We start from the raw sequence: 20,305 nt of genomic DNA, 5'->3' as shown, positions 1-20,305 counted from the left end.
GTGATAATTTTCCCTCCTTTGTTAATTCTTTATCTAAAATTCAAATCACAAATCCAATGACTTGTCGAATGCTATACTACGTAAGACTTGTGTATTTTTTTTTCAACTTGTATTTGAATGGTATATATTACTCTTTCTATTCCAAGATAAGTATCGATTAAAAACATACGTTTAATGCATTATTAGAATTTAGAACTCTAAACTGATAGATAATATTTGATCGAAAAAGAAAATAATTAAGGGTAAAGTACAGTTTACACCCCTGAGCTATGGGGTTGTACCCGTTTGCCCCCTTGTACTATAAAACGTCTCAAATACTTCCGTCTATTTAAATTTTGTTTGTAAATGTTGATGTGGCACTTTGATTTTATAATTTCTAGCTATTTTTTCCACCTTTGGACATTTTTTGACTCTTTGCCCCTCTATTCAATTATATATATATATATATATATATATATATATATATATATATATATATATATATATATATATATTACAACTTTTTCACTAATTTTTTTTGCTTATTTTGTCAGGTTTTTTTTCTTCATATTTTTTGGTTTCTTTTCTCGTATTTCTGCTTTTCTTCTCCTTATTTAACCACTAAAAGGCCATTGTTTTTTTCTTCTAAAATTTATTAAAGTGTTGAGTAACAGCTCAAATACACAAAATTCTAGTACTTCGTGGTACAAGACATCTTATAATGCACGAAAATCACCCCAAAAGTTACGCATTTAAGTGAGGGCTTAAACAAAAAATGCACAAAATTGAAAAAAAAAGGACAAATAGCAAACATATTGAATCCAAAAATTAAACACAATTAAGAAAATCATGTAAACTATAAATTCACTTCAATCACAAATTCATAACAAAATCGACAAATATGACCCATATTAATTATATAATTATTAAGTTTCTTATAACAACCCCCAAGGGCAGAGAAGTAATTGCACATTTAAATTAAATGTGTTAATAATTTAATGGTTGACCATAAACTCGAAAGGGGTATTTGGGACGTTTTGTATTTCAGGGGGCAAACTGGTATAACCCTTATAGTTCATGGGTGCAAACTGTACTTTGCCCAATAATTAATATGAAAATGAAATATCTCATGTAGAACACAACCAAAAAGTGGAAACGGTAAATATATTACAATAAATCAGCTTATTTAACCTTTCTACCAAGTAATATGTTGAGGTTGAACTATTACGATGATAAATAAATAAATAAATAATTATTAATAAAAAAATAAGTAAATAAAAAAAAAATGGTAGCTAGCTCACATTTCCATAAATTAGGAATCATATCCTAATTATGATTCTCCATTTTATGCCCACTTTTATGGAAAGTGACTGCCTATTTTAAGGTTACATGAATATGGCTTTGCATGAAAGTTCACAAAACTCTTTTTTGAATATTGATTTATTCTTGGGACTCTTCTCTCACATAACATATATATATATATATATATATATATATATATATATATATATATATATATATCATTGTTTTATGCATAAAACAAATCTTAATTCTTGATTATTATTAATTTTTAATTGAGTTTTGTTTTTTTCTTTCTATTTTATGGTATAGTAGTAGGCATGGCCATATTCTCTAAATGAACACATTCAAATTAAACACCAAAACATACAAATGAGAGAGAAACTATACACAACACAAACTCTGAAAAAGAAAACTAATAATTAATAATTAAATAAAAAATTTCTAATTCCACACCGTTTTCACTTTATACAAAGTCAGTCAGGCAGAAAAGACCACCACCTCCTCCTCTCCACGTGGATGGATTCCCACCAGTGGCATCTCGTCACGTGATCAGAAAAAGCCCACCACGTGACATTATTGGCTCCTCCCCTGTCTCTGTCTCCGTCACTGTTCCTCCGCCGACCATCTCCACCACCGCCTCACGCACTAACGACTCCACGATCTCACCTTCAATCTCACACACTAATCTCTCCCCTTCCTCCTCAAAAAACCCATCATTATTTATCCGCCACTTATTACACAAATCGCCGCCGACCAAAGAATCCACATCTTCAAGAACCAGACAATTCGCCGCCGGAAAACTCGCTATCCTCTTGCATATTTCATCGATCAAGCAAGGCTGCTCGTCCGCCGGAGAACCAACCCACGGCTTGAAATCCAAGTGGGGTCTTAAAATCCCAGCCAGAATTTCGTCCACCACCTGGAAAATCAGCTTCCTGTTGCACCGGCGGCTAAGAACGCCGCCGCCGCCGCCGCCGGCGGCGGCGGCGGCGGAGGAGGGGTGGAAGAGTTCGAGGTAGTAGTAGATTGAGGGGTCAAGTGGGTGGGCGGGTGTGTGCCATTTCCCCAAGGCTAGAGGGGTAAAATTGTCATGAATGCCTGTCCGTTTCAAGATTTTTTGGACGTAAGTAGTGTACTCCGCCGCCGCCGCGGCGGAGACAGTGGTGGCGCAACCGTTAGATTTGTCTGGTGGGGCGTGTCCCGAGGGGGTGGATATAATAAAATGAGGTTGCAGCTTGTTGTACGAACGGCTCGTATTACTAGATAACTGTGTGTTCCTTTTCGATGAAAGAGCATCTGATACCTGTGACTGCAATTTTTTTTTTTTTTTTACCCCCAACACCAAATTAAATACAACAGAAAAAAATATATAATACAGTACTATATCAGTAAATTAATAGGGGAAAATAAATTACAGTCAAATTACGAAAAAGCCCCACATGTTTAAGTAATTACGACCATCCCTAAATTATGAATCTTCTTAACACTTCTCCCATTGTGGTATCAAATTTTGTGGAATCTTCTAGATTATGTGGTATATTCTTTAGTTGATACCCGTTTACCGCATTCGAGCTCCAGATTTTAAAATCAGATGATCATAAGACGTGTCTCTTGCCTTGTAAATGTCATATCGTGGTGCATCAGAAACTACATTTTGGTACAAAACGAGTACAAACTAGAGAACATTCCACAGAATCTAAAAGATTCTGTTGAGTTTGACACCATAAGAGTGGACGTGTAAGAAGATTAATAATTAAGGGGAGTGATTGTAATTATCCAAACTACATAGTTTTTTTTTTTTTTTTAATTTGACCTTACCTCTGGGAGTTGCCGTAATTTATCCTAACATTTATGTTAAATTGTAGTAATACTTAAAAAAAAAAAAAAAGAAAAAAGAAAAAAAAAAAAGAAAAAAGAAAAGTGTAGATGAAATACCTGTTTTTGAGGTAATTTAGTGGCAGGTGGAGAAGGGTCTTTCTTGACCGGCAGAAGAGTGGGCCCACTTATGTTCAGTTTTTCATTCGACATTAACAATGGATCTTTCTTCTTCTTCATATTTACTTTCTTGCCATATTTGATCTGCTGCACACGCTTATGTTCATGAACCACACTCTCATGATTCTTCTTAAGTTTCATCGAGCTCAAAATCACCTCCGTCTGATAATAATCACCCCGAGCAGATGTTGTTCTCGGGGCATGTTTCTTCCTTTTCATGTCGGAGAATCCGATTCTGTTCTTAGTTGGTTTGAGCAGGACAAGATTTTGATCCCTTCTAACAATACTCGTTTCATTCCTGTTCGTGATATCGTTAAGCCCGATTCGTCTCCCCACGTTTTCTTTTACCTGTTTCACAATCTGCTTCGCGTAGTGCCCCGGGCGGCTACCCATGTTCTCTTTGTGAATGTAGTGGTATTCGGAGTCCGACCTTCTTGCCGAAGATATTTGGTGGGGCGTCTCCGGCAAGGAACGTGCTCCGACGGTGATGTCGTCGTCGGAGAAGCATCTTTTGTTGTTTCTTGATCCGACAACGTTTGTGTGCTGCTTGGTTTGTTTGGAAATGATTAACGAAGGCGATGATGACGTGGGATGGTCGGGGAGTAAATCCAGGCCCATCAGCCTCGCCACCAGGCTCGGCGTCTTCGCCGATGGCGAATCGCTGCTGCAGTATCCTGTTGAGATTGTATCCTCTGTTCTTGATTTTGATGAGATTCTTGTTTTTATTTGAATCCCCACCTATAATATTTAATTATGAAAAAATGTAACATATAAATATTTTTTAATAAATTGAAAATGAAAAATATCACACACTAATACACATACTGGGGGTGTTAAATTATCTTCTTTTTCTTCTTTAATGGCGGCTGGCTCTAATTCCTTCTCCAAGCTGTTTCTTGGTGCTTCCACTCCTGCATGAAATAAATTATTATTCTATAAGAAAATAATTAAAATGTGTGAAATAATATATTTAATTTGTTGTGTGTGTGTGTGTGTGAGAAATGAGACCTTTGGATGAAATGGATTCTTCTTGGAAGAAATGGTTGCTATGGTGGAAGCTGAATGGGTGGTGGTGGTTCAAGTCGAAGAGGTGGAAAACAGCGCACATGCAGCCGGCGGAAGTGGAGCCGCCGCCGCCGTCGGAGTCTCTTGTTTTTGAAGACATTCGTCTACTACTACTGCTACTACTAGTACTTCTCCTCGCGGCGGAGGGCCTGGCCGCTCCTCCGCCGACGACCCAATAGAGCCAATCTTTGCCCATGTATGAATCTTTGCTATTATTTCGAACTAGCTTCTTCTTTTGTTGGAGAGAGAAAATGAACAATTTATTACTTAAGAAAAAGAAGAAAGAAAAGGAAAAGGAAAAATAATAAAGAAAGGAAGAAAGAATATATTCGTTTATATAAAGAAAATCAGAGTGAAAATGACAAACTGGTAGTGGTAGTGCTTGTGAAGCGAGATATCCGGATCCGTGGATCTCTCTTTTACCCGGCCCACTTTTTCCTTTTCTTTTCTCGGTTTTTGTATCAACCAATTTTTTTCACACTCAATTTTGTTATTAATTTATTTTCACTCACTCCTAAGAAACAGAGGACTGTCTCTCTCTCTCTCTCTCTCTCCTGTTTTCTCTCTCTCTAGACTGTATAGTAATAGAGGTATTGGGAATAGAAAGGATGACGAAATGGGCACGCTCTCTTGTTTGGCTGTTTTTATACAAACACCATTGCCCTATCTATCTATATATACATACATTTTTATATATATGTGTCATGTGTGTGACTGTGTGTGTGGGTGCCCACCATCTCCCTCCACTATTTTAAATAAATTCAAGGACCTGTTTTATTTGGGATCTTGAATATTTGTTTTAATCTCACTCCCCATCTTAATTACCCCTTTATCTTTTAATTTTTATCCTTCATAAATTGTCATTTTGGAAACTCCACTGTTTCTTTATTATTCCCTTCGTTTCACAATAATGTCATTGTTTTTTTTTATAACAATTTTGCCCTCTGTCATTGATTGTTAAGTTCGTTAATTTATCCATGTTTAAGGTTTGTAACGAGCAATTTAAGATGCCGCTAAAAAGAAGGCTATTTATAGTAGATTGTTTAATTTATGTGTGTTTATCATAGACGACATTTATTTTGAAATGGATGGATTATCTGAAACTTTAGAACATTCAAATGTCTCGCTCCAGTTTCAAAATGAATGTTATTTTGGGTTGATGGCTTCATGCACACATTTTTATAAATTAATAAATATGTGTAGATTTTTGGCAAAAATTAGGGATGCGATAAATGTTGTCGTTTCAGTTTTAAGAATATTGTTTCGTCTTCAAATGTAATTTTGACTATTTTCAAGTCTGAATTTGTAGAAACTCAAAAAATGGAATTTGTAGCTCTGAGTTAACTATCTAATCCAACTTGAATCACTAAAATTAGATGTCGGGAGGAAAAATATATGCATGAATCAGTTAACCCAGTTTTAATATTTCAGGGAGAGAATAAAAAGTGAAATCAAAAACATTGCCAATTTATCTATGGAGATAGTTAACAAACACAAAATAATTTATTTACTTTAAAAAATATGTATTGAAATAAAATATAAAAAAATAAGTGAGATTCATTGAGCTGTAAGAATAAGTGCTATAATTCGTTGGATGTGTTTTGTAAGGCCATTTTATTATTTATTTTATTTGAAATTGAGACAATGCCAAGAAATGAATAAAACACATAAAACTCGTACCATGAATGATTAAATAATGCCCGCATGGGTGTAGCTCAACTGGTTCCGGAGGTGGTAAGTTGAAGCAAGGTCCTAGGATCGAATCCTGGCAGCCGCTGTGTGGGAATTTCAACTTCAATGAGATTGGTTCCTTGTGGGCACCAGGTCCGGGTCCGCTACCTTAACGGGCCGTTGAGTTACCATGATTTACATTCCTCCATCAATCCTTGTCGGGCCAAGGGATGGGGGCCCTGGAGGCGAGAGATTTCGCCTTTTGGAGCAATGAATGATTAAATAATGATTAAATAATTTATAAAAATTAAATCCCATATATAAGTAGGCAGTCCCATCGAGTGCAGGCAATAACAATAAAATGTCCCCTATTCTCTGCTCCTAGGCATCGATTCCTTTGTCCAAATGCACCTATTTAATCAAATAGCCCCACCACCCACTATCAATATTTATTTAATTTCATTTTTTTTAGTATAAATTACAACCATCTATATGGTGTGGTCAAATTACAAAAACTCCCCTCTAGTTTGGGTAATTACAACCACCTTCAATTGTAAATCTTCATACACGTTCACTTTTGCGGTTTCAAATTTAGTGGAATCTTCTACATTATATGAAATATTATCACTTTTGTACCCGTTCGATTCGAACTCCACATTTTGAAGCAAGATATAATATGTGTTTTTTTTTATCAGAAACTGTATTTTTATACAAAACGAGTACAAAAAAGAGCGTATTCCATTAAATCTAGATGATTATGTTGAATTTGACACCGTAAAAATGGAGGTGTAAGAAAAAATCATAGTTGAGGGATAAATGTAATTACCCATATAGGAGGAGGGTTTTTCGTAAATTGACCATACATCAAGGGTGGTTGTAATTTAGTAATTTACCCATTTTCTTTTAATTGCAGCTGTTGTTTTTCTTATTATTATATTATTTATTTTTTACACCACTGCATTTGATCATTCGATGATTTTATTTCCAAATGCCCAACTTTACTTTAGTATATATTAATCCATTTTCGAGCCCGTCCAGAAGTGAACTTATAATAATCTGTTATAAAAAGTTAATAGATATTTTAGAGTTTATAAGTTTTTACTACTGTAAAGGAAGATCTTAGAAATTCTCAAAATAAGTTGTCAGATAGCTTTTAAGATATTTAAAAAAAAATACATCTACTCTACATTTTTTTAAAGTCTTATAATTAATAAAAATAGTTTATAAGCTCATTATTCTAACACTTTAAAGATTAATGTGAAATATAAGACGTAAGAACTTATCAACTCTTGAAACAATTTATCTGAAATAAGAGTTTATCAACTGTTTAAAATAAGTTTAGCCAAATGACCTCTTAGATTTCGATAATTGCCCATATTTTCTATTCGATATATTTTGTGTTTTGATTTTAAAGAAAAAGAAAAGTTAAGGATTTGAAAAATATATAGCAAGAAATTAGTAAAACAATAAATAAAATTAAAATGATTATAAATATTCCCACGTTTGGCATAACTAGGTATGTATATAATGTCCTCTACTTCTTGGTAGTATGCATTTGTCCAAATGCACCTACCTAACAAATGAAATAGTCTCTTAGAATTTAGAATTTATAATTTCGAATGGACCACTCCCATTCATTTTCTTCACTTGTCTTTTCTTATATATATATATATATATATATATATATATATATATATATATATATATATATATATATATATATATCTTAATTTTAATCTAACATTCATTTAATTTTTGAATTGATAATCCACAAGGAACATTGACTGATAGTAACATATTGACTATTTAATTTTAGTCAAATTTCACTAACAACCCATCATCTTGATATTTAGTTTTGACGTTACTTCGAGATTAGTGGGTCAACTCAATAGTCTTGAAGCCAACCGATCTCCAAATCTGGGAATCTTCAAGTCCAACAGGGGGAATGTCGAGGGTCTTTACAATGTGTCCAAAGTGATCAAAGGTGTGAGTACGTCGGAGATTCTGCAAAACATATTGAGACACTGAGTGACTCGCTGGGGTGCGCCCACGATTACACTACGATGCTCAAATTAAATATCGGGAAATGATATTATTCAAAAGCTCAAATATTAACGAAAAGAAAGTATATCTTACCAAATGATCCACGCCTCATTCTTATCGATGATTTGGTTGCTTATTTCTTGTAGAAGTAGCGCCTTAAATGCACTATTCCCCTAATTGTTAATTATTTGTGATAAATTATGAAAAAATAATAATTAATTAATTTAATTATAATTTAAAATAATATTTGCAACAAAGAAAAATATAACTTATAAAAATATATCTTATAAATTAATTTAATATGCAAATAATCATTTATATTATTTTGTTGATATGACTTGAATTTAATACAATGTAACTAAATAATAAGATGAAGGATTTTTTACATTTAGTTTTATTTCATTACATTTTGCACTGGCAGCCTCGATTTAGAATTCTTATAGTCAAGCTAGAAATGATTTGTTTTAACCCAACCCGTTTTATTCGGGGCCCAACCCGTTTACCCATTTCGAAGAAAACGAAATCTGAGTTGGCTGGACCGAGTCTGGTCCAATGAGTTATGTGACAACGACACATGAAAAAATGGCCTACAATTATTAAACAATCAACTCATTTCAAATCTCGAGGAGCGCCTCTATGCTTGTCCTATCCTATGTTTACCGGTTCAACTATATTTAATCGGTTCTTTTTATTAATTAATATTTATTTTTAATTATTAAATAATCTAATGACTCCAATTTAATTTCTAAATCATCCACAATAATAATGCTAAAGCATAAATGATAAGGAATGTCAAATTTCAGCAATCCAGCGTCGTTTAAACTCCTAAAAGTTCGTTTTTGCTATTTTAGGTAAATTTTAGAAAATTAATATCAAATCATAGAAAGATCGTATTAGGATTCCGTAAATTGGGTTGTTCCCAAAATTACGAGATCTACTAGAATCAGGATCTAACTCGTTTTTTCCGGTTTTGGTAATTTTTAGTATTTTCTTAGTTTAATTAGGGTTTTCAGTTTTTTAGTATAAATAACTGCCATAGAACTTTATTTTGGGAGGAATTTCGAATTTTAATAAAATATTTAGAGTTTTCTCTATTTTTCTGGTAGATTCCAGAGTTTTCGGTGGATTCCGAATGTTATTTTGTTCTATAGGATTAATTCGTAGAAATTAATTCTTTACCGTGCTTCCGTTCTGTGTCAATAAAGATAATGAAATTAGTTATTATGTTATATCATATAATTGGTTGTAAGTTTGGTATAAGATATTTGAATTCTAAGTTGTTTGTGATGTCTTCCATAAATATTGGGGAGAATGATTATATTTATTTGATTCAAGAACAAGATTCAAAATCCTCGAATTAAATTTTGGAAATTCGGAGATTGTAATCAAATTTTTTTGATAAATAAATACATTTGTTCCTAAATTTCTTGTCTCGTAGTAATATTTTGCAGACACGAAATTTATGGCGAACAAATTGGCTTCAACTCTTCAATTTGCGGATCTTCACCTTTTTTTTTTTTTTTTTTTTTTACAAAGTCTCGAATGAATGAATTTATCGACTTCTTCTTCGACTAGCTCACCTAGGATCACCCTTGGATTTTCCCTTCTGGTTCTCATGGGGCTTTGTAACATCGTCTTTTAATAACAGACTCAAAGTCGCATTTCCAAAACTAATAAAAGCGCGTAGCGTTCCGTTTTCATCTGTATTAGTAATATTGCGCTGTAAATAATAGAGTTAGTTAGTTAGTTAGTTGCGTATGTGTATGTGTATATATAGTGTATGCACGAGCTGCAAAACTCGCGTTATCTTCTTCACCCATCCGAGGGTCCTGGTCTTAGTCTCGTTTCACAATTGCTCACATGCGATAATTATTCAGACGATGATTTTGGAGCACCACCGCATGATGATTCAATTAGGGTATTCGTAAATCTCAACCAAAATATAATCTATCCCCAACGCGTACTCTCACTCAATCGGTTCCAAAACGATTCACTAAGTTATAATTACAACTCGTCTATTTTAACAAGTTGAAGTTTCCCATAAAGCCGTAGTAGATAAGATTTACGACCCTTTGTCGACACACCATTATATTTCGTTCTTTCGATGTAATTCTTCCCGATATGATAAATAAATAACACCATTTTATACACAACTATATATAATTCCAAATTAATTAGTCTAATACTATCATGTGGAGATTTTAACAGTAATTATGACATCACATTTTTTTTTCGGAAAAATCACACGCATATATATATTTTTGCATGCTTATTATTGATGCCCAACTATATAATAAAAATATTAATATTATAGTAATAATATATGAAGGAAAACTAATAAAGAAATAAAAATATAGGCTAAGAGGCATATCTTGATGTTGGTAGGCCAATGAATAATTCAGTCACCACCTCCGACTCCATTGCAGTAGTACTATGGCTTTCAATCGTTATTTCTTTCTGTTTTTGTGCTGCATTTATCTTTGGTCTGAATCCAAACTGCAACTGGTAACACCATATATTTAATTTAACATTAATTTTCTAAGATAATTAATATATTGAATCTATATTTTCAACAAATTAAGGTGTGATAATATTGATCTATATCTTACCTTTTCACTTAACCTTGCATTTTCTTCTAATAGAATCTTTTCCTGGAAAAAAAGAAAAATGTAAAATTTAAAATTTATGTACTGGAAATTGGTGAGGCACTATAAAATTGGGAAAGATATTGCAATTTCAGTCCTTTATGTAATAGTTTTTGCACATTTAGCAGTTTTCTTTCTGTTTCCATTGATTTTTTTTTTGGTTTCACGACGTGACAAATAAATTCGACGGATTTTACTTATATGCACAGTTTGGTAAAGTGACAAACAAGTTAGTTATAAGAGCATTAATAATTTTTTAGCGTGCATATAAGTAATTTCCGGCAAGTTTATTAGCGTCGGCATTAATCAAGGGGTAAACTGAAAAATCGAACGAAATACAACCAACTTAAAGTGCTAAATTCGCGAAGTTTTTGCATGTAAAATCAAGTCAAATACAACCAAAATGACAATTTTCCCATATAAAAATTAAAAATCAAAGGGAACAGAATTCAGTTGCACGGGCCGCGTACCTTGGCTCGCAATTTTTCGATTTCCTCCTTGAATAATTGAGACTGTGAAAATAAACAAGGAAATAATTATCACACATTTTATATATCTCCAAATTGTTTCATTTAATTACAAAATAGTGGTAATAACCTCATCATATATATATAAAATGTTTTCAACTTCAAGATTTGAGACTTTCAAAATTATTTTCCATCGCAAACTTGTTATATATATATATATATATATATATATATATATATATATATATATATATATATATATATATATATATATATATATATATATATATATATGTGTGTGTGTGTGTGTGTGTGTGTGTGTGTGTGTACCTTTTTGGCTCTGATGTTATTAAGGCTTCTCTCAAGCTGGTTGTCAATTTCTTGAAGCTCCTCTATGGAACACACAACAAGATTGTGCCCTAAAAGCTTACTGATTATACATATTTTTAAAATTTAAATTAAAAATAAAAAATAAAATAAATCATAATTATATATAAAGATCAAATATTTAAGTTAAGATAAAAAAAGGCGAAAAGAATTAACCGTTGCGAATTCTCTAGTAGCTCTATTTTACTTGCCAACATCGCTGCTTCGTACTGTAAATGCTGCATAAATTAGAATAAGTTATAAAGCTACGATTGTTTTCAATACCGATCGATTATTAGGTCATAATGTTTACCATACGTCGCGCAAAATTTGTAGATAGCTCAAAGCAGTAAAATCTAAGATTTTTTTTTTTTAAAGTTCACTATTTTATGATATATGACAACTAAATAAATATTCAAAAATCAAACAAAATCATGCGCTAGTTAATTAACCGTCGACATACATGGACGATCGATCAGTTGAAATTAATCGAACATCTATACTTAATATAGAAATTCAAATCTTCTAAACTATGTAACTAAATAAGTTGTTATCTGCGAGTTCATATTCACATGCATTAATTCTTTGTTCGCGTTTTATTCCTTCGAGTACGAAAGTTATATATGTCGATGATTATTACGAATAAATCGAATTTGAGTAGAAAGGTATAAGTCAACCTGTGTGTGTTGTTGAATTTCAGTACTCCGATTTTCGTCTTCGGCACGTTGTAAGTATCTCTCTATTGTCTTCTGCATGCTGAAAATTCAATAAAAAAAAAAGCCATATACATATTGATTAGATTCAAAATAGAGTTTTTTTTTTATTTATTGATCTTTACCAAATAACTAATTATTATTTTTTCAGAAATAAATTAGAAAATGTAGTAAACAGCCTCATAAATAATCATGGTCCACAGTTGTAGTAAATACGAAACCTAATTACTGAACAAGTGGGCACTTGATACTGCATTATTTCATTTGACTAATAAATGAAAATAAATACAAATATCAGATCGAAATTAATATTTTTATCTCTTGGCTCACGTCGAAAAATATGTGGTCGTAAATATTATATACCGTCACATGTTTTTATTCAGTGAAAATATGAAATGTATACATGATGAAAGTATGAATCTGAACAGAGGATACAAATGGGAAAAAATAATATATGACAATTTACTAAATACATTAAAAGAAATTAAATTCTTGAGAATTTTACGAGATATTGAAGGAAATGGTTGTCGATAAATTGATTAATTATATCGTATATGCCAGGGTATATATGAAGGTAAAGCCCCAACTACCAAGTCTTAGTCCCATAATTACTATGAAATAATTATTAAATAATTTAGGAAATTATTTATAATTAATTACTATTTGTTTGCATAAGACGAACTCATGAAATATAATATAGCTCATTGATATGTATATTCTTCCTTTGTGTGTGTCAAAACATTATTTGGTAAACTCTTGCTCAAAACTTGTTGGGAACAAATTAAACATTAAGCTTTTACTCTTCTTTAAATATTTAAATGAAATGACTTAAATTATGTAATAATTAAGCTTATTATAATTAGACATACTACATTAAACTTTTATTATATAGAGTTGATTATTGACAATATTCAAACGAAAATAAGATCGAGGTCGTCTAGATGTTTGATCTGCAGGTTCGTCGTATACCACACATGATCGAAAGAATTTCAGACTCTATGAAGAGAAAATTAAAGGACGACTAACAAATACCGAAAACCGTGTTCATTATATTATAATTAAGATCTTGAAATTAATTAACTAACTAAGTTGTAAACACAATCTTGACAAGAATCTCATATATCAGAGACAAAACTGTACAGCATATATATAGTGTACCTGAAGTAGGTTTATGTTGTACATACATAAACTAATATATATATATATAAACTAAACTAAATAACAATATATTTAAAAATGGAATATAAATAATAAATAATAAATAAATATAGAAACAAAGGTAATTTAATTACTTACTCGGAGCTAGAGAATTGATAAAGTCTTCCCTTCTGAGAGAAGAGAATAAGAGCAACTTCAGCATCACAAAGAACTGAGAGCTCGTAAGCTTTCTTGAAAATCCCGTTTCTCCTCTTCGAAAACGTCACTTGCCTGCTCGTCGCGTTTTCGATTCTCTTCATTTCCACCTTCCCCCTCACCATTTTTTTTTTCCTCAAAAAAAAAAAATGATTTCTATATATGACCAAAATAATTACCAGAAAAATAAAAAATAACCCTTATGACAAAATAACCTGAAAATATACAACTGCAGGAATTCAAATTAATTACAAGAAAAAAAAATAAAAAAAAAATAGGAAGAACCCCCAGAGTGAGAAAAAAGCCCTTCCAAATTACAAAAAAATCCTTAATTAAAAAAAAAAAAAAAAAAAGAAAGAAAGAAAAACCCTAGTAGATTTACATGCCAAGAACTCAGATTAGAACAACTTATCGATGCTACAACCTTTTCTTAACCCTAATTTTAGAGTTCTAAGAATTGATGAAATTTAAACAAAATGGTTGCACAGTAGAAAAATCAAGAAGATTACTCAAGGTTGTTTATTTTTATATATATAAAAAAAAAAAAAAAAAAAATCTGACACTAGTTATTGATGCGAACAATCTCTTTATTTCAGAATCTAGACCGCATATATATATCATATGACACAACAAATTAAACAACACAAAACATTTCCTTATATCTATGTGTGTATATATATGCTATCCCCTCTATAAAGGGAAAGCCACAAATAAAGGTCAACACAAATTATCTGAATCATAAAATATACAAATTAAAAATTAAATGTATATTTATTTATAAATAAATATAGTTTTGGAGTTGGCTGTTTATGGCTATGGAGAAAGGTTAGATGGAAGCTCAGCTAACACAAAAGGGTAAATTTTAATGAAAATGGGGTTTCTTACGCCGAATATCATCGTACGATGGGGTGACGTGTCCACCAATTGGGTTCTGACAACTCATTTTTTTTAAGTACAGTTTGACCAATTGGAATCGAACTTGTCACGTGACAATTCTGTATGTTTTGCCTCGATTGCGGTTTGCGTATATTATTTATAATAACATTATTTTTCTAATTTCTGAATTTGAGTAAAAGCTACTAAAAAGAAATAAATATATAGTTGAAGACTTTACAATAAATATATACTCCTAGATTGGATTATGGCCATAAAATGAGCTGAGCCGCCTCGACAAAAGTTCGAACTTGAGTTTTTTGAGCTCGAGTTTTCGGACAAGCCGAGTCTGAGCTCATTATTAGTTGTTCTCGAGCTCCAAGCCAGCTCAAGAGCTTTTTTTTTTTTTTTTTTCTTATTATATAATGAATATAAAATAAACGATAAAATCGAGCTCGATTTCGGCTTGTTCACAGTCCTAGATTCGATTTTTGATTTTATAATTAATCAAGTACCAAACCTAAGATGTGAGGTACCAATTCTAGTAGTATGATAAAATAAATAAATATATATATATATATATATATATATATATATATATATATATATATATATATATATATATATATATATATATATATATATATATATATATATATATATATATATATATGCGAAGGATTGACATGAATGAATTTGAATTTACTACTCCTTATATACCAAATTAATTGATACTTTAATTATTATTATTTTTCCTAAATTATTTATCTTTCGCCACTCTTAATGGAGTTTTAATTAACTTTTTGGGGAAATATGCAATACCCTCTTCATTTGGAAAATATTTTGATTTAAACCCAATTGACTTTAAAGACTTTTTCCATAATCCAAATCCCAATTTAAATTAGTGAGACCCCCCTTATCAGATATGGTAAGACTAAAATACTCCTATGGGTTAGGGTTTTAATTTTATTCCTCATTTTCACACACACTCTCTCACGTTTACTCTCTCTCTCTTCTCTTTCTTCTTCTTTTTTTTTCTTTGCAGAGCTCTCTCTGTTCTATCTTTCTTCTTCTTTTTTTTTTTTGTTTTTTTTTCTTTGCAGAGCACAACCGCCGCCACTATCCATCGAGATTTACACCAGTGCCGCCGTTCTCCTTCGAGATTTCTACCGGCATCGCCGCCCTCCTCCCTTCTATTCGCACCACCGCCATTATCCACTCACCCAACCACCGATTACAGCCGCCGCCTAGGGTTCTGCCGTCAAACCTCCCCAAAAACTCATATTGTCGTATACGTATGGATATGTGGGTCTGTGTGTGTGTTTTGTATGTGTGTGTGAAATATTGCAACTAAAAAGTGTGTGTGAAATGTATCCGTGTGTGTGTGTTTTGTATCTCTCTGTGTGTGTGTTTTGTATATGTGTGTGTGTGTGTTTTGTATATGTGTATTTGTGGAACTATTTCTTCTTAACTTTGTATGTGGGTCTGTGTGTGTGTGTGTGAAATGTATCTGTGTGTGTGTGTGTGTGTTTTGTATCTGTGTGTGTGTGTTTTGTATATGTGTATGTGTGAAACTATTTCTTCATAACTTTGTATGTGGGTCTCTTTGTATGTGGGTCTGTGTGTGTGTGTGTGAAATGTATCTGTGTATGTGTTTTGTATATGTGTATGTGAAATATTGTTGTGTGTGTGTGTGTTTTTTATTTTTGTATTTTTTGATTTTATTTTTCCAGATCTGTATTACAGTTTCATATTTCAACAACGCAGTAATATGACTATGGTCATATTCGAATATGACTATTGTTGAATATGATTATAGTCATATTCGAATATGTTCCATTTTATCGTTTCATGTTGACTTTTAATAATATGATTCAAATTGTGATCTTATTGTAAATTTTTTTTTTGCGTTACTTGATATGTTAGTGTAAGTTTCAATGTGTTTGTTGTGACTGAAATGAATTCACATAATATTATATGAATTGCATTTAAAGAATAGTGCAGATTCATTCAGCAGAATTATTCACATAGTAGTCACATTCTCATGTTTTTTGTAGTGTTTCACATCATGTTGCCAACCTTGATGATTATGTTGAAGTATGGAGGGTCGTTTGGGGTGAAGATATGCCAGGGTGATTTTGTGTATGAAGTACCTCGTCAACTCCCATCCCTCTCTCTCGTTATTTTTCTATCTTTATTTATGTATTTTTCGATTTTTTTTTCTAGATATGAACAAAAGTAGTAAACATTACTAGTCATATTCGAATATGACTATAGTCATATTTATGTATTTCTCGATTTCTCTTTTTTTTTTTTTTTTTTTTCAGATCTGAAAATTGTATTTTCAGATCTGAACAGTAGCAGTAACATGACTATTGTCATATTCGAATATGACTATAGTCATATTTATGTATTGTTTGAATATGATTGTAGTCATATTCGAATATGACTATTGTTGAATACGACGGTAGTCATATTCGAATATGTTCTATTTTATCGTTTTGAAGTTGACTTCTAATAACTAGATTCAAAATGTGATTTTTTTGTGTGGATGTTGATTGGATTGTTTTCGTAAACAATAAGGAACCTTCGTTGTTTTATATAATTTGGTGAACATGACTATACCACACTATATAATCGGAATTGTTAAGTTGAAAAAGTGAAAAACTGCAATATAAAAAATAATATGACTACAGTTAATATAGTCATATTCAACTATAGTCATATTCAGCTTTGTAAATCTGTCGAGAAAAGAATTTCAATTTTTTCTTTGAAAAAAATTAAAAAAAAAATTAAAAATATATTTTTATTAAAAAAATATTAAAAAAATAAATAAATAAATAATGGATAAATAAAATTCGAAAATAATAAAAAAAGGAATAATTGAGAATAATTATGTTAATTGACATAAGGATAGATTTGGGAATAAAATTTCTAGGGGGTTATCACAAAGAAAGATTTAAGGGGTGGACATATCACCATTTCTTATCTATACGGGGGGTGTATTGCTAATGACCCCTAACTTTTTTTGCACCAAAAAAATGAGTTGTCAGAATCCAATTGGATATTGCAATTTTAATTAACTTTTTTTCAATGTTTACCCTAAATATTTGTCCCAACATTAACTCTGTATTGCAATTTGCATATTTATCTCTCATATTAACAGTAATCAACTCTTACATTTAGAGATAATTTCAAAACAAAAAACTGTATGAAGTTTTGATTTGGATGTAGTTGTAAATCGTACTTTGGTTCGATTTGGTGGAAATCCATACATATTTGATTTTTTTTTAATATATCCGTAAAAAAAAATTGGTTGGATTTCAAAACTTTTTTTAGGGTCAAAAAATATGTCATTAGCTCATTCCCGAGCATAGTATTGACTGAATCTTGACAGAAAGAACACACAAATTACATGAATTTGTCTTAGATAGTGAGGCTACTTCCTGAGCTACCCGATTAATAATAATTAGTATCTTCTACAAAACAATTTCTTCTAGAAGTGAAAAACTAGTTTTAATTTCACTGCCTTTTTTTCATTCTAAAAAACCGAAATGTCAAAATTTGGAATTAAAAAAGGAAAAAAAAAACTTATTTCAGTTTGTGTAAATGGTGAATGCAATTTGTGGAAGTATAAGAAAAAACAAAAAAAAAACTTATACGATTAAGAACTGAATGCTGAATGCTGAATTCATAGTTGAATGGTTAAGAGTTGTGTCTGAATACTAAATGCTGAACGATTAAGCTCGTTTGATAGTTTAAGATCAATAATATCTGAATAATATTATGTTACTGTTTTAACCTTGGCTAAATACTAAAATATTTGTTAATTGAATTAGGGTAAAATTCATTTTGCATCCCTGTACTATGAGAAATGTATCGTTTACCCCCCTGATGTATGGAAAACATCAAATACCCCCCTACTTTTGACAGTCAATGGTCAAATTTTTAACACCGTTAAATTTAAGGGTGCAATTACTATTTTACCCTGTTTTACACACCTTAGAGAATCCCTAAAGTTTTTCACGTCATTTACTCTGTACAACTCTCTCTCTCTCTCTTGTCTTCTCCCTCTCTTCGATTTTGCAAGAAAACAACACCTCAAAAGAAGATTCATATAATTCTCAAGATATTTGTAAAATTCGTTGAAGAAACATTGTATGAGCATATTCGAAGGACGTTTACCCTAGAAGAAGGTACGAATTTTGGTAATTGGAATGGAGTTGGATTAATGCAGAATAGTTTTATTCCTCCACAACAGGTATATTTATTTGAGTTTTTGTATTATGTTGTTAAGTTTATGTTTATTGTTTAAGCTTTATGTTTTTGGATTATCAGAATCCAACAAGACAAGTTGAGAATCCAACTATACAAGTTGACAATCAAACTACTCAGGCTGCTAGTAGCACAAGACAATCAAAGGTAATATTTAAATTTGAAGGTTTTTTTTTTGTCATATATAACTACTAGTATTAATAAAAAAAAATCCATATAGATACAAGTACAGAACACAAGATTTGGACCTGTTATGTTCTCAAGCCAATCAAGAAATAGCAAATTCAGTGTCACTAGAGATGATGGACAACATTGAACATTCCGGTGCTCTAAATATTTTGAATCATTCTACTCTTTTCTTTTTTTTTTCATTTTTTTGTTTTTTTTATGGATTTCAAATTTTAGTTCTATTTTGATTAGAAACGTGTTTTTTTTTTTGGTTGAATTGGCCAATTTTGATTACAACTAGCTTTTGTTTGATTGGCCTACTTTTGTTGATGGTTTTGTTTGATTGGCCAATTTTTTGGATAAGTTTGTTTGATTGGCCAATTTTTTGGATACGTTTGTTTTGGCTCGAAACAATAAGAAACATGTTTAGTTGTTTTGGAAGAATCTAAGTTGTTTGGTTGCAATCAATATGAAGCATATTTAGTTGGTGTACAAATATGGATCTAAGGCAAATGAAGAATTCAAGAATTGAAGAAAAAATGGGTTAAAATAATGAAAAAAAAAAACATGTTGAAAAGAGTAAAAAAAAAAATGCTGGATAAGTGGGAAAATATGGGAAAATATAGTAAAAAAATGATTAAAACTAGAAAATCTATATATAGAGATTATCGGGGGTAATTTCGTCAAAGAAAAAGCCAACGGGTCTTTATAACGGTCAGTCAAAGGGTTTGACTAACGGATTCAAGAAAAAAGTTAACGGCAGGGGGGTATTTGATGTTTTCCATACATCAGGGGGGTAAACGATACCTTTCTCATAGTACAGGGGTGCAAAATGAATTTTACCCATTGAATTATTATAGACATATATGTATAAATATATTGTTTTAGCATGATTAACTAAATTAGTAAAATACGAAACTACTCCACACAAATAATTCTACATCTCTTAAAAGAAGTTCTATGAACAAAAATAAAAGTATTTGGCTTGAAAGTTGAAATTAAACCTCCACAAAGACTCTTCAAAAACAATTAACGCATATTATATTATGTTAAGACAAACATGGAATTTACATACGAATTTTGTTAAAATAAATGAAAGAATTTTGTTAATATACATTAGAAATTAATTTTGATTATTTAAGAGATAAATTGATAAATGGATAAAGATAAAAATATAATTTAATAATAAGTCAGATGAATATAATATAATTAATAAATCTATTCAAAAGTGGAGAAACACTTTGAGTTTGAGAAAGAAAAAAGGGTATTGCGCGAGGTAGCAATAACGAGGGTAGTGAGGGTACAATTCTCATTCATTTATGTACTTATTCGCTCAGCATTGATTTTTCGGCTGAATAGTTCAGATCCTTTCGGAACCATTCAGCTATTG

At 31.2% G+C, this 20,305-nt stretch overlaps 2 protein-coding genes across 2 annotated transcripts; both read right to left on the bottom strand.

The window, feature by feature from the left end:
• Positions 1–1,607: 1,607 nt before the first annotated feature.
• On the bottom strand, positions 1,608–4,985 carry LOC105977976 (uncharacterized). Its single transcript, XM_088819652.1, has 5 exons — positions 4,709–4,985; positions 4,285–4,573; positions 4,102–4,187; positions 3,217–4,014; positions 1,608–2,590 (listed from the first exon to the last, which is right to left on the bottom strand). Exons 2-5 carry the CDS (start codon positions 4,535–4,537, stop codon positions 1,823–1,825), a joined length of 1,905 nt encoding a protein of 634 aa, XP_088675778.1. The 5' UTR covers positions 4,538–4,573; positions 4,709–4,985; the 3' UTR covers positions 1,608–1,822.
• A 5,412-nt stretch (positions 4,986–10,397) lies between these two features.
• LOC105977815 (MADS-box protein AGL42) lies at positions 10,398–13,952 on the bottom strand. Its single transcript, XM_013003196.2, has 7 exons — positions 13,543–13,952; positions 12,211–12,289; positions 11,711–11,772; positions 11,498–11,597; positions 11,171–11,212; positions 10,665–10,706; positions 10,398–10,557 (listed from the first exon to the last, which is right to left on the bottom strand). Exons 1-7 carry the CDS (start codon positions 13,722–13,724, stop codon positions 10,414–10,416), a joined length of 651 nt encoding a protein of 216 aa, XP_012858650.2. The 5' UTR covers positions 13,725–13,952; the 3' UTR covers positions 10,398–10,413.
• Between the last annotated feature and the right edge of the window lie 6,353 nt (positions 13,953–20,305).

This window comes from Erythranthe guttata, chromosome 6 (genome assembly GCF_056151865.1).
Source record: "Erythranthe guttata isolate IM_541 chromosome 6, IM_541, whole genome shotgun sequence".
Taxonomy (NCBI): Eukaryota; Viridiplantae; Streptophyta; class Magnoliopsida; order Lamiales; family Phrymaceae; genus Erythranthe; species Erythranthe guttata.
Note: the sequence above shows the minus strand (reverse complement) of the source record. Positions and strands in the feature narration are given on the sequence as shown.